The sequence below is a fragment of the Lepidochelys olivacea genome, assembly GCF_965140295.1.
Source record: "Lepidochelys olivacea isolate rLepOli2 genome assembly, chromosome: 12".
In the NCBI taxonomy this organism is placed as follows: Eukaryota; Metazoa; Chordata; order Testudines; family Cheloniidae; genus Lepidochelys; species Lepidochelys olivacea.
This window is the reverse complement of record NC_140422.1, coordinates 34,612,386-34,628,507: the sequence shown is the minus strand read 5'-3', so window position 1 is coordinate 34,628,507 and position 16,122 is coordinate 34,612,386. Positions and strand designations below refer to the sequence as shown.

Below are 16,122 nucleotides of genomic sequence, written 5' to 3'. Positions count from 1 at the left end.
CTATGGATTCTAAAATGCAAGATCCATCTCTTTGCAAAAGCCTTTCACCCCTCAATAACAAGCATGGCCTAGAATCACTGCCATGGAGCTAGCATTCAAAAACTCCCAAGTGCTTTAATCAAGTGTCAGTGAGGGGACATAGGCAGAAGCAACCAATTGGCAGAGAGTAAGAATAATCTAGAGTGAAGCAGAATGTGCTCACATCATTGGCCTCACCCTACCCCAGGGGTGGGCAAACTTTTTGGTCTGAGGGCTACATCTGGGTATGGAAACTGTGTGGCGGGCCATGAATGCTCATGAAATTGGGGGCTGGGGTGCGGGAGAGCGGAAGGGCTCCGTCTGGGGGTGCGGGCTCTGGGGTGGGGCTGGGGATGAGGGGTTGGGGGTGCAGGAGGGTACTCCGGGCTGGGATCGAGAGGTTCAGAGGGTGGGTGGGAGATCAGGGGTAGGGGGTTGGGGTGCCGGAGGGGGGCAGGGGCAGGCTCCAGGTGGTGCTTAACTCAAGCAGCTCCCAGAAACAGCGGCATGTCCCCCCTCTGGCTCCTATGTGGAGGTGCGGCCAGGCAGCTCTGTGCACTGCCCTGTCCGCAGGTGCCGGCCCTGCAGCTCCCATTGGCTGCAGTTCCAGAGCGGGGACATGCCGCTGCTTCCGGGAGCCATGCGGAGTCGGGCAAGACCCTGACTCTGGTCCCCGGCCGGAGCTCAAGGGCCAAATTAAAACATCTGGAGGGCTGGATGTGGGGCCATTGTTTGCCCACCCTTACCCTACCCCATTGCTGCTCCCACTTTTGAACCCAGCTCCTGCTATGGGGTGGGAGAGAAGTCCCTCTGTTCTCAGGAGTTTCTGCTCTGCTTCCCCCAGCCCCTGTGACTTGAGGGGAGTGGGGGTATTTGGGGCCTTGTGCCACAGGGTCTCCCCAACAAAGATTCAGATTGGACTCTAAGTGCAGTAGTCTACCCCAGTTCTGGGTCTTGTAATTTTACTGATGTCAGTGTACGATTGGCAAGTCTCCCCAACCTGGATCAGTTCGGATGATAACAGCACATGGTTCTATCACTGTACATACAACATGGTAAAAACCAGTAAGGGGGAAAGCTGCAACAAGTATGATTTTACTGTCCATTGGACAGTAACATCACATTTGATGCACACCCACACAAAAATCTAGTTAGCGTTAGTTTCTGAAAATGTGGTCTGAAAAAAACACCATGAATTGCTCCTGTTCTGCCACAAATTACTTTCCAATTTATTCTAGTCTTAATGTTGCTTTTCCCCATAATTATTTAATACAGTTTCAGTTAAACATAATTCACATGATGTATGAAACCAAAAGTTAGAACTGTTATCTTTCCCTTGCTAGATGTTTTCTAATTACAGTCCTTTGCTTAATATATCCCAACCTCATGTATATTTGAAAACTGCCAAGGAATATTTCTTTTCTCAAAATTACGGATGAGTTCTGTTTGTTATACTTTGGGAAAATATTAATCATTTCAGCCTTCATCTACCCAAGTAGTAATTGACTTATTAAAATTTCAATAACTTGAATACTTTGAATACCTGGGTTCAATAACTTGTATACTTTGAATTCACTGGCTTAAGTAGCAAGAGAACACAAAAAGGCATATGTGATTTTAAAGGCCTAGAAGGTACCTTAAACTCTATAAGTTGTGCACAATAAAATGATGGCAGTGGGCAATGCTGATGGCACAGTTCGTATGCACAATCAATATACACATGCTGGTATGTTCAGAATCACTGCAATTATTCAGTGTTGCCTCATGGCATTCAGATAAGATCTCATAGTGAAGGTTTCAGATAACTGAGGAAATATTCCATGTAATTAGTAAACATTAGGGGACGTGATCTGATTTCAGGTAAAAAGATATTTCAGATCATAGAGAACTTAACCAAAGTTGTCAAGTCCAGTACAGGTTTCAGAGAAGCAGCCGTGTTAGTCTGTATCTGCAAAAAGAAAAGGAGGCCTTGTGGCACCTTAGAGACTTACAAATTTATCACATCAGCCACCCTATCAGAGGCTCGTTCACCTGCACATCTACCAATGTGATATAATGCCATCATATGCCAGCAATGCCCCTCTGCCATGTACATTGGCCAAACTGGACAGTTTCTACGTAAAAGAATAAATGGACACAAATCAGATGTCAAGAATTAGAACATTCATAAACCAGTCGGAGAACACTTCAATCTCTCTGGTCACTCAATTACAGACCTAAAAGTGGCAATTCTTCAACAAAAAAACGTCAAAAACAGACTCCAACGAATTGACTGCTGAATTGGAATTAATTTGCAAACTGGATACAATTAACTTAGGCTTGAATAAAGACTGGGAGTGGATGGGTCATTACACAAAGTAAAACTATTTCCCCATGTTTATTCCCCCCACCCCCCGCACCCGCTGTTCCTCAGACATTCTTGTCAACTGCTGGAAATGGCCCACCTTGATTATCACTACAAAAGGTTCCCCCACCCTTCCCCCGCTGCTCTCCTGCTGGTAATAGCTCACCTTACCTGATCACTCTCGTTACACTGTGTATGGTAACACCCATTGTTTCATGTTCTCTGTGTATATATATCTCCCCACTGTATTTTACACTGAATGCATCTGATGAAGTGAGCTGTAGCTCATGAAAGCTTAGGCTCAAATAAATTTGTTAGTCTCTAAGGTGCCACAATTCCAGTACAGGCTCAATCCTGCACCCCTTACTCACATATAAATAGTTCCATGGACTCTCCCACTGGCGTTTCTCCTGCTAACACCAGGTCTGAATTTGGCCTACTGGGCAAAATTCATCCCTTGTACAACTCCAGTGTCTTAATCAGATTTCAAGTCAGAAAATTTAGTGGATTAGATCCTAAACTGATGGAAATTGGCATAGGTTTACTAAAGGCAACAGGGCTATACTGATTTACACCATCTTAGAATCTGCCCCAGTATATGAAATGATGTTTCATGTTGTCAAAATAAATCTTATTAAATACTAGGGTTCCTTTTTAGGAAAAAATTGCATCAGCCTACCAAGAAATATTTCCAAAGTGAAATGCTCTGATTAGCTCTTCTTGTGAATGATGCTTTAAAAAAACAAGGGAAAGAGACCTCAGGACTCCAGTATTACTGCATTTGTCTTCAGTTCACTAACAAAACCCGCTGTTGTATATCTTCCTTCTAATCTCCCAACAGCACCACTATATCTCAATAGAAAACAGCTTTGCTACGAACAGTCCTTGTTTTAGGACAAGCTGCAAAGCAATAAAACTGATTTCAGAGTCACAAAAAGATTATAAATACTGTGCTTATATCCTAGATACATGCAGGACAGTTTAAATATCATGTAACTACACAGTCCTTACATTTCCCCACACTATGGCAACTGCACTTAATAGGTCTAGATAGATAGATAGATTGATTAGATAAGTCCCAAGCAGACTGCCAAGAGCAATAAAAGGATGTCACAAAACTGGGTGACTGGGCAACAAAATGGCAGATGAAATTCAACTTTGATAAATGCAAAGTAATGCACATTAGAAAAAATAATGCCAACTATACATATGAAATGATGAGGTCTAAATTAGCTGTTACCATTCAAGAAAGAGATCTTGGATCATTGTGGTTAGTTCTCTGAAAACATCCACTCAATGTGCAGCAGCAGCCAAAAAAGCAAACAGAATGTTGGGAATCATTCAGAAAGGGATAGATAATAAGATAGAAAATATGATATTTTCTCTATATAAATCTATTGGTATGCCCACACCTTGAATACTGCGTGCAGATGTGGTCGCCCCATCTCAAAAACGATATACTGGAATTGGAAAAGGTTCAGAAAAGGCAACAAAAATGATTACAGGTATGCAACAGCTTCCATATGGGGAGAGATTAATAAGACTGGGACTTTTCAGTTTGGAAAAGAGACGACTAAGGGGGGGATATAGAGAGGTTTATAAAATCATGATTGGTGTGGAGAAAGTAAATAAGGAAGCGTTATTTACTCCATCTCATAACACAAGAACTAAGGGTCACCAAATGAAATTAATAGGCAGCAGGTTTAAAACAAACAAAAGGAAGTATTTTTTCACAGAATGCACAATCAATCTGTGGAACTCCTTGCCAGAAGATGTTGTGAAGGCCAAGACTATAACAGGTTCAAAAAAGAACTAGATAACTTCATGGAGGATAGGTCCATCAATGGCTATTAGCCAGGATGGGCAGGGATGATGTCCCTAGCCTCTGGAGAAGCTGGGAATGGGTGACAGGGGATGTATCACTTGATGATTACCTGTTCTGTTCATTCCCTCTGAGGCACCTGGCATTGGCCACTGTCAGAAGACAGGATACTGGGCTAGATGGACCTTTGGTCTGATCCAGTATGGCCGTCTTATGTTCTTATGTCTAAAATAATTAGTATATCGGGGCTGCTTACCGGTTTACAGAATACATAACATAATATAATCTTTTTTTCTGAGTTGTTACTGTTGTGCAAATGGTCCAGTATTGCACCAAGGATGTGAGGCTGCTGGATGGGCTGTAGTTTACATGAGATGTTATGCTAAGATCATGACTACTTGTTTTTCAATAGTAACAGCATGAACCCAGGTATCCTGACAAAACTCCCCTTTGGGTAATTGCATTCTGCTTCCCAAATACTCCCTTTAGTTTAACTGGATGCTTCTTTATTTTGTGTCTTAATTCTTTACATATTGTGGATACGTGAAAGGAGCTTAATAACAAAGATAAAATTAGTTCTCAGCTGTCCTATGTTTCTCTTCACTGTTAAGTGGCTAGTCAAGGTGCTTTTGATTAAAACTGTTACAGAAAGGTAAGATACTAGGTGAATAACCTGTCATTCGGAGGATGCATGATAATGACCAGATGCTAATGTGCCAGATCTGGTGTACAGTCTGACTATGACTCATTGTTCTGTAGGGTCATAGTGCTAACTCCTTCTGCATTGGAATTAATTAAACTGTATTTTAAGGTCCCTTGATTTTAAGGAACCTCACAGCTCCTTTATCAATTCTAAAGGTCTTCTTGTCTGTTCATTCTAAATTAAGACTTCACCATTAAAAATCTGGTTAAAGAACAGCCCAGCTTACTGCTGTTCTGTTCATTTTAGTTATCTCTGAACATTACCGTGAAGGGATCATTAATCCACACTCTCCTCCCTTGCTTCGCATTTTGCCTCAGTCCAGTCTTGAAAAAAGAAGTGAAAGAAAATACATTATTTTCAAAAATTAGCCTTTGTTTAAATACACCACATGAGTAAGTGAATGATAAGAAGAAGAAAAAAAACCCTCACTTCAAAACCCACATCCTCAGAATACAAATCTTAAACTTCATGAGAATCAGAGAGAGGTTGCAAGACACTTTCATAGATCTAAGAACCATTATGATGATCTAGTCTGACTTGCATAACAAAGGCCAAAGAATTTCACCCAGCAGACAGGACTAACTAACATCACCATTTTACAGAAGGGCACAGGAGGCCAAAGAAAAACTAAATCTCAAAAATTTAGGGCACGGACACTGATTGTGGGTAGGGTTTGCAAATTAACTCAGCCAGGGCCTAACTCTGCTCCCGTTGAAGTCAATGGAAGTAACACTCTAGGAGTGTCTCCATTCTAGGAGAGCTGAGGTTATGGAGCTGAATGAGGGAAGTTACTGAATTGATAAAGAGGCAAGATGTACCAAATCACGGCAGCCTAGGCTAACTACAGAGGGGCATAGTGCACTACTAAAAGTGGTATTTAATCTAAACCACCCATATGATATCTGTAACATTTCTTGAGGGTACCCAAGGTTGTGAGGCACCTTGCTACCATCTGCTCTTCGTGCAAGGAAGTCTTGTCTGTACCTGCTAGGGATCAGCTCCCTAATTCCCCCAGCAACACAAACTCTCCCCACTCACCGCAGGTAAGCAATAGGAGCACTCCAACTCCTGACCACACTGAGCATCCCCTTGAAGTGTCTAGCCCCTGTTCCACTGGGCACTCATACATCGGTTACTCTCAAAGGAATAGTACACACCAGCTAACCAGTTACACCTTATACCACAGCTCCACTTAACACACAGCACTTAGATTTGTGTACAATGAAAACATGTAAAAGATTATTTAACAAAGAACAGAGATTCTAGAAGAAGCTAGAAGAGATTTCCACACCCTGCATGTAATCATAGAATCATAGAATATCAGGGTTGGAAGGGACCTCAGCAGGTCATCTAGTCCAACCCCCTGCTCAAAGCAGGACCCATCCCCAACTAAATCATCCTAGCCAGGGCTTTGTAAAGCCTGACCTTAAAAACTTCTAAGGAAGGAGATTCCACCACCTCCCGAGGTAACGCATTCCAGTGTTTCACCACCCTCCTATTGAAAAAGTTTTTCCTAATATCCAACCTAAACTTCCCCCATTGCAACTTGAGACCATTACTCCTCATTCTGTCATCTGCTACCACGGAGAACAGTCTAGAGCCATCCTCTTTGGAACCCCCTTTCAGGTAGTTGACAGCAGCTATCAAATCCCCCCTCATTCTTCTCTTCCGCAGACTAAACAATCCAAGTTCCCTCAGCCTCTCCTCATAAGTCATGTGTTCCAGTCCCCTAAACATTTTTGTTGCCCTCCACTGGACGTTTTCCAATTTTTCCACATCTTTCTTGTAGTGTGGGGCCCAAAACTGGACACAGTACTCCAGATGAGGCCTCACCAATGTCGAATAGAGGGGAACGATCACATCTCTCAATCTGCTGGCAATGCCCCTACTTATACAGCCCAAAACGCCATTGGCCTTCTTGGCAACAAGGGCACACTGTTGACTCATATCCAGCTTCTCATCCACTGTCACCCCTAGGTCCTTTTCTGCAGAACTGCTGCAGAGCCATTCGGTCCCTAGTCTGTAGCAGTGCATGGGATTCTTCTGTCCTAAGTGCAGGACTCTGCCCTTGTCCTTGTTGAACCTCATCAGATTTCTTTTGGCCCAATCATCTAATTTGTCTAGGGCCCTCTGTATCCTATCCCTACCCTCCAGCATATCTACCACTCCTCCCAGTTTAGTGTCATCTGCAAACTTGCTGAGGGTGCAATCCACGCCATCCTCTAGATCATTAATGAAGATATTGAACAAAACCGGCCCCAGGACCGACCCTTGGGGCACTCCACTTGATACCAGCTGCCAACTAGACATGGAGCCATTGATCACTACCATTGAGCACAAAAATCTAGCCAGCTTTCTATCCACCTTCTAGTCCATTCATTCAGCCCATACTTCTTTAACTTGGTGGCAAGAATACTGTGGGAGACTGTGTCAAAAGCTTTACTGAAGTCAAGGAACAACACATCCACTGCTTTCCCCTCATCCACAGAACCAGTTATCTCATCATAGAAGGTAATTAGATTAGTCAGGTATGACTTGCCCTTGGTGAATCCATGCTGACTGTTCCTGATCACTTTTCTCTCCTCTAAGTGCTTCAGAATTGATTCCTTGAGGACCTGCTCCATGATTTTTCCAGTGACTGCAGCACATCCGGCCCCATGGACTTGTGCTCGTCCAGCTTTTCTAAATAATCCTGAACCACTTCTTTCTTCACAGAGGGCTGGTCACCTCCTCCCCATGCTGTGCTGCCCAGTGCAGCAGTCTGGGAGCTGACCTTGTTCGTGAAGATAGAGGCAAAAAAAGCATTGAGTACATTAGCTTTTTCCACATCCTCTGTCACTAGGCTGCCTCCCTCATTCAGTAAGGGTCCCACACTTTCCTTGACTTTCTTCTTGTTGCTAACATACCTGAAGAAACCCTTCTTGTTACTCTTAACATCTCTGCTAGCTGCAACTCCAAGTGTGATTTCGCCTTCCTGATTTCACTCCTGCATGCCCGAGCAATATTTTTATACTCTTCCCTGGTCATTTGTCCAATCTTCCACTTCTTGTAAGCTTCTTTTTTGAGTTTAAGATCAGCAAGGATTTCACTGTTAAGCCAAGCTGGTAGCCTGCCATATTTACTATTCTTTCTACACATCGGGATGGTTTGTCCCTGTAACCGCAATAAGGATTCTTCAAAATACAGCCAGCTCTCCTGGACTCCTTTCCCCCTCATGTTACTCTCCCAGGGGATCCTGCCCATCAGTTCCCTGAGGTTGTCAAAGTCTGCTTTTCGGAAGTCCAGGGTCCGTATTCTACTTCTCTCCTTTCTTCCCTGTGTCAGGATCCTGAACTCGTCCATCTCATGGTCACTGCCTCTCAGCTTCCCATCCACCTTTGCTTCCCCTACTAATAGGGGAATATCCTATTCCTACTAATTTCTACTAATAGTAGGAATCTCCACACCAACTCAAAATAGGTTGACAGTGAGGGGCAGACTTGGGAAGCAATTATGAGAACCATGCTTATGTAACCCACACACCTTCTGGGTGTGGTGTTCTGTTTCATCTAGTGGCACCAAGACCACTTAAAGAGAGAGATAAAATGAGTCTGCTCTACAGGCTTAGCTAACAGCTAGTTGGCTTTTAGCTCATACTGTCAAGGCTCATGCACTAAGCTCCAGAGGTCCTAGGTTTGATAACATCCACCGATGACCAGGGTCTGTCGGCATTTCACTTACACAGATCGAGTGAATCACTCATATGAGGTGAGGGTCTAGCCTAGAGGCTAGAATAGCAGCCAGGACAATGGCACAATAGTTGAGGGTACGAATCCCATTCCCCGACCCACCTACCCCTTTATTCTTTGGACAGAGCCAAGTGAATCAGTTACTCTGGATTCACTGGTGCAACTGAATGAAAAAATTGACCTATCATTTCTCTAACCTGCCATTGCTTGGGGCACAGGCAGATGGAAACAGTACACAGTAGGTTAAGTGATGATCAGAATCAAGGGATAAAACAACTTCCCCTAAAACAGCAAAGAGTATTAAGGAGATTGATAGGAAACTAATGGCAATTAAGTTTTACCAGAAGGACATGTATAAGAATAAAAATCACATCAGCATATAAAAGAGGCAGAAAAAGAAAAATTAGTAATGTGCAGCACATATACACAGGTGCTTAGCAACCAAAAGATAGGTCAAATTTAAAGGCCTTCAAGAAGCAATGTGCCATACAATCCAAAGATAATTGTAACAACTCCCTTCAAGTAAATGAAAGTTAATTTCTTTTACATTTCTCAGAACTAGAACTGGTCTTCAATTTAAAAGATAGCTAAGGACATTTTTACACATAATGCTTGTGATATTTTAACAACATACTCATCAGAATAGTATTAATGTAAATCTGTGCATACTAGCTATAGGACAAGTCAGAGATATGTCATGAATGCAGCACTCCAGCTTGTGGATGAAATGGAAGGTTCCAGCTGAAGATCATTTGTGGATAATGAGACATGTTCTGTACTTGAAGGCTCATAATCAGCACATTTGTTTTCCACAGTTCAGCCTAAATATCAGTGCACAGTCAGCTATATACTATCTCACAGTCTAGAATTGGACTTGACAAAAGAAAACCACAAATGAGTGACAGGGAGTTATGCCTGCATCCAGCTGGCTATACCTAGTAAATGCTTCATTTGTATCTCTCCCCATTGTGAAATCTTATTCTAGGCAGTTTTGTAACACATATCCTTGTCCCATACACCAAAGACTATTATAATTAAGAAGTGGTTGGCATGAACTGTGTGTGATCTATGTGCTCACAATCACAACATTTTGCTTATAGTTTCTTTCCTATAGACAACATGCCACAAATCCCTAAATATATTTCTTTTAATCATCTAATCATCAGTCCATTTATGTAACATTTCTGACTTTTATTGCAAAAACATAATGATACTGTTCCTACAGATATCCCCCTTCTGAATCCAGATTACCTGTAAATGCTTACAAATCAGGCTTAACCGCTCATTTAGCTCTCCTCCAAAATTAAATGACAAAAGAGGATGGAGGATTACTTCAGATAAAATCATTTTGAGCCTAGAAATATTTTTACTCTCTCCAATTTGTGAAGTTATTTTGTAAGTGCACAAACAAAACTATTAAATCTCAGTATGAACAAAGCTTTTGTTCTAAACACAAGAACAAACAGCCAAATTAGGTTCAAAGCTGAACCCTCTGCAAAAAAGGGCTGAAAGGGTAAACCTTCACTTCCTATGAGGGTTTTTTAAGTGCTCTTTACACTAATCAATTTCAATGCCTGATAATTATACAGTCCACCTCCAACACACCAAAACACAACGCCTATTGTACAAGATAAAGACCCATTGATACCTTACATTTCTTATCATGCCTCTAGCTGGGGCCAACACCTGATTCTTAAGAAGTAGGTGCAAACCCCCATATTGTACATAGTCAATTGTATAATGCTTCTGGAGGTGAAGCTCCTTCCTAACTGCTTCAGGCAACAGGTTTATGCCCTGAAGCCTGAAGCTCAGTTGCTCTTAGCACACTTTACATAACGGCAAGCGTTATCAATGGTCTGAAGACTAAAGCTGCATGCATTTGGGGTGTTATGTTTTGTGCGTCAGGGAAGCAGGCGTGGTGAGAAGAGAAGGGAGTGGGCTCCGAGCGGCAGGCCCTGTGGCTGGGAAATAAATAGAGCAGCCAAGCTGAGCAACTAGTACAGGGCGACCAGGCGCCTTCTGGCCACGGGCAGGGTATTAAAAGATGCTCAAGAACACAACCAACTAAAAAAGCACCTGAGCGTGGAACGGGATTCAGGGCCTCCCTCCTCCCAACTGCTCCATCCCCTTTTTCTCTTTCCCACTCCCCGCCCCAAGGCTGAGGAGAAGGGGAGCAGGAAGGGCCTGAGCCCAGAGTGGCGGGAATGCCTGTAAAGCCAGTGTTTCTAAAGTGAATGGGAGTGATCCTACATGAGGTACCAGGACCCCATGTTTCTTTCCCCAGGCCTGGTCCTCCCTCCTTACTAATATCCTGCTTCCCCTCCCCCTCCCCCCTTAGCTCTGGCGAGGCCTCACCCAGGCTGAACTACATTCCCCACCATGCTCCCTGTCCTCGCGAGAGCTGGCGGAAATCTCGGTGCGAGGCGCGGAAGTTCCCGTAGCTTGGAGACGGTCCCCGGGCCTACCCGTGACTGACTGGACGGAGCCGCCGCCCGCTACCATGGCCGAGACTGACCCCAAGACCGTGCAGGATCTCACCGCCGTGGTGAGGGGCCCGGGCCGGGGGTCGGCCTGCGGAGGCGGCGCAGCGGGCGGCTCCGGGCTCAGCCTTCACCCCGAGGGGGGCGGTGCCGGGAGTCCGCCTAGCTGGGGCCGGGGCTGTTCCCTGCGCGGGCCCGGGGCACCGAGCGCGGCCCAAGGAGGGCCCGGGGCGGTGGGCGGGGACGGCAATGGGAGGGGCGGGGAGCGGGGAGCAGTGACTGAGACCAGGGGGCTAGGCAATGCCGGGGGGGGGGGGCACGGTTACCCAGGCGGTGCTTCAAATCTCAGGGGCATTCAGGGAAGACCCATTTCTAAGGCACCCGTTGTCCCCCAGCCTACTTGAGGTCTCATCACAGCATTACAAAAAGCACCCGATGGAGAGAAAAGGGGTAAAACCCGATTCTTCCCTGGGCAGTGTGGATTTGGTACCGTTCATTTGCACCAGCCCTTAGCAGCACTAATCCTCAGGCCTGCCCAGCTGCGGGAGCCATGGCAGAGAGGTCAAAGTTACCCAAACGCACACAGGGGCTTGGTGTCAAATCCAGGATTACAACACAGGTGTTCCCAAACCATCCCCGCCTGGCTTCTGTAACCTTTTTTTTTTTTTGGGGGGGGGGGCAGGGGTGCTGGGTTAAACATTGGTTTGTGCCACCATTGTCCTTGGTCTTCTTTTGGGGACATTTCAGTGTGATGGTTTCCAAAACCCAGGTATTTGGCTGCTATCCCCGTTCCCCCCTCAGTTTAATTGGGGTCATAAGGCTCTTGGTAGGTGTCTACCTGCAAGAGTAGTTCAGAGCTAGTCACGGAATTTTAGAACTTTTGTGTGTGTAAGAGCGAGTTGTATTTTGAAAATACTAAGCACAAACAAGTGTGTTTGCCTCAAAGTCTTCCATGGCTGAGATGCACAATGATTGTGTGGAAAAAGAAAAGGAGTACTTATGGCACCTTAGAGACTAACCAATTTATTTGAGCATGAGCTTTTGTGAGCTACAGCTCACGCTCAAATAAATTGGTTAGTCTCTAAGGTGCCACAAGTACTCCTTTTCTTTTTGCGAATACAGACTAACAGGGCTGTTACTCTGAAACCAATGATTGTGTGGCTAAAGCACAACAGTTCTGTTTTTCACACTGACTCAGTTTGTAGACCTCAGAGAAATTACTCAGCCTAGCTTTCTTAATTTGTATAATGGGTGATGTTACTTACCATAGTTACATGTAGAGGGCTGCTTTAAGGTTTTGTGAGTGGTGGTGGAGTGCTTTGTTATTTTGTAAAGAAAGGTGCTGCATAAGTGCTGTATTATTTTTGGCATGAAGTTTCTAGAGTAGTTTGTGTTACTTTTAACATTCGATCAATGCTGTCCAAACATATGATTTTGTATGAAACAAGTTGAGCTCAACAGTGACTGCATTATGCTAAAGTATTGTAAAAAGGAATATTTTGATTAAGTACTTAATTTTTTTTGCCCTGTTAGGTACAGACACTGCTTCAACAGATGCAAGACAAATTTCAGACTATGTCTGACCAGATTATTGGAAGAAATATCCTTTCTTCTTGTAAAATGCCTCTGATGGAGGAAAGTGTACAAATATTTATGTATATTAAATTCTAAACTTGCAAGTGAGATTTCTAAAGCCATTGTAACAATGTGTGAAGCTATGGTCAAATGATACACTTTAGTAGCAGTTTAAACATTACAGTTCATTTTCTTTAACTCAAACGAACTTGATGACATGAGTTGTCGCATTGATGACCTGGAGAAAAACATTGCAGACCTCATGACACAAGCAGGAGTGGAAGAATTGGAAGGAGAGAACAAGATGCCTGCTACTCACAAGAGTTAAGTGAGTGAATTGCTTATTAGCTTTCTGAGTGAAATCCTGGCTTGAAATGGTAAAAATCCCATGTACTTTAAAGGGGCCAGGATTTTACCCTCTGATTTGTGGGTCAGAAATCCCCGTAGAATAATTCTGAAAGTGCTGTAATGAAAAAATGTATTTTGTCATGCAGTGAGCTCTAGGGCATTGGTTTGCTCCCTTTAGCAAAGGATACAGAAAAACTGGAAGCTCCCACCAACCTCTTCAGACAGGCTGTTTTTTTTTTTAAGTGAAAAGTGATACAGAATATTAGAAGTAAAAATAAAAAAATACAACGTATTAAGGGAGAAAAGTGGTGAAACTGCTTCACATGGCCTCTACTGTTGATTCAGCTTGACACCGTACAATTAACGTTTGAACAAACTACAATATTAAATGCTCCCTTCACCATCTAATTTCATTGCTTGAAACCTGTCTGCCTCCCTGGCAGTACGACCAGTATGTGTTACACAATTGAAACAGTGGATACTTCAACTGCTTTTCAAGCAACAGCTAAGTAAGGTATGGCTTCTGGCGCAGCAGATAAATAAATTTAAAGAATGACAAAGTCCCCACTAAGAAAATCTCATGACTAATTAAGTGTGTTGCAGATCATGGACTGTTTGAAGCTACTATGACAATGCTCACCCTGTGCATGGGCTTTAATTAGTGGGATAAGTTTCATGGGCACTGAGATTTCACTGAGTTAGGCCCAAAAAGTCCATTTTTGTAATTATAGGAGGGCAATTGATTGAACATAGTAAAGCACTAATCATACCAATGCAAGATTGTAAATTAGCAGTGGTTTTATGGTGACTAGTGAAATGCTTTTGGAATAGTTTCATAACTTCAGGTATAGATCAAGATAACTTCTCTCTAATGCTGTTGTGGGCACTACCTGATTTAAGTGGTTGTTAGTCTCTGCAGAGGAGACAGAGTTTAGGCTATGCTTTCATCTTGAATACCAGAAGAAATTTATTTTCTCAAGATGTTAAGTTAAGAAAGTGAAGTGAATATAAGTCTTGATCTGGCAAACTCTTACCCCAGCTTTACTCATAAGTATTTCTGTTGAATTATATTGGATTATTCATGTGAGTAAAATTAAGCATTTTAAGTAAATAGTTACATGATTTATACTTTAGTTGCCCCCGAGTTTAGCTTTTACTCTGAAATCTGATAAGTGGAATTTTACATTTCTAGGTCATAGGATTAGGATATGGAATCCCATAAATGGGGAAGTCTCTCACTATTTCCAGTCTATTTAAAACTTATTTTTTTAGAAAGCTTGGATGGAGCTTTACTTTTTGAATCCCACAATTATTGTATATCTGCTGAGCATACTTATCTAATGAAATTCCTATCAATAGTAATATTCTGTCTTCCCCAACAGGTTGCCCGTAATTTAAAATGAATGCTGGAATCCACTTTTTTACAAGTCCACAGGATTACAGAACAGTTTTTTGCAACTGGTGTATGTAAAAGCATTTTATATGGTTATAGAGCTTGCATTCCTGATGTATATTGTATAGCTAGATTTAGGTTAGTATATTTTGATTTGTGTAGTGTAGTTTCACACTTTTTGAATTGTTATAAGGATCAATTGTATTAAACACATTTGATGGATCTTAACTAAAACTACTGAATTTGAGTGGATTTTTTGTGAAGACATTTATTTTTCTTTACTATACTTTTCTAATAATTTCATTTTGATGGCTGAAAAAAATCTAGTGATTTCTGTCAAATTGAAAAACTACTTGTCATATGGTAACTTAACACTTTTCAGGAGTGAATCACAAGATTGAAATTGAGTTATAGTTCTATTGAGATAGCATCAGTCATTGTACCAGTACAAAATGATATATTAGTAATGTTTTTAATACACCCAGTAAGATGCTCTTGGATACTTAAGATGTCAAGCATAAAGAATCAGTTTTTTACTTACACTCCTAGCATTACTTTACCTACTGTATGTTGCCATGACTAAGAATTGAAATATGATAGAAACATCCCTCCAAAGGTAAGCAACCACTGTAGCTCAAATAGATTATTCGTTTAGAAAGCTGAGGTGCTATTAATAAATCCCATAATGAAGGGTTTGTAATAATAGCTAAGTCTTGTAATAATATTGCAAGACACTACAATGAAACCCTGCTAGTGTACGTCCACCAAACAGTATCATAGTTGAAAAATATGCATCAAAGTAATGGTCTGTTACAATTAAGGCACTGTCTAGGAAATGCTAGGTATCTGGTCTTTGAACATAAGTCGTTGGCTCTCTGTATGAAACTAAGTTGCTAAAATGAGAAGCGGAGTATTCAGGAATCCTGGGAAAGGAAGGGATCCAGTTATCAGGGTTATAAAATCCTGCTACTATGTGAGCAACAAATAGCGGGGAGTTTTCATAATACCTTGTTTTAGAAAGTGTTTGGTTACTTCTCTTAATCATACTTTTCTCCAGTTTTTACCTGGTCCTTAAATTCCATAGTCAGAGCATTTGGAAGTCACAAGTGTTTGTCTAAAGAACCTTTCCATACGATTTCACTTCACCATTATGAAGAAAAATGACTCTGATCAATGCAAGGATACTATAGGACTGCTACAATACCTCAACAACTTGTTTAAGAGATTAATCTAAGCAGCCACTAACAGCATAAAGCAGATATCATGCTAGCTGTTTATACCACACTAAATACTGGTATGAGTGCCTCTAAGTTAACTTCACTGGAATTATGAAGGCATTATGTAGGTGTATGTCATTTCTTAAGACAGGGAAAATTGTACTGAGTTCATAGTAATGTTAGGAGAAATTTTATGATTGTAGGAAATGTATATTGTACCACCAGCCTTACATTTGTTGTACTGTCATTAAAATATCGAATAAAACTTAAATGTAACTTACAATAGTCAGATCATATGTAATGTAAAATACTGTATGCGCCTGCACAAGAGCTTTTAACTTGGACATTGTACAAATCTCTAAAAGGCCTTGGCAGGGATATTTCAGCTACGTTAAGTGTAATGAATAATTTATCTGATGTACACTTATTAATCTAGATTTAACATATCATAACATTCAATATTATGGAAATTATATCTCTGTGTGCTTCCAATA

At 42.0% G+C, this 16,122-nt stretch overlaps 1 protein-coding gene across 1 annotated transcript; it reads left to right on the top strand.

Moving 5' to 3' along the window:
- Window positions 1–11,003: 11,003 nt before the first annotated feature.
- Window positions 11,004–15,911, top strand: HSBP1 (heat shock factor binding protein 1). The gene is made up of 4 exons (XM_084644596.1): window positions 11,004–11,160; window positions 12,629–12,695; window positions 12,880–12,998; window positions 14,401–15,911. Exons 1-3 carry the CDS (start codon window positions 11,116–11,118, stop codon window positions 12,996–12,998), a joined length of 231 nt encoding a protein of 76 aa, XP_084500722.1. The 5' UTR covers window positions 11,004–11,115; the 3' UTR covers window positions 14,401–15,911.
- The last annotated feature ends 211 nt before the right edge of the window (window positions 15,912–16,122 follow it).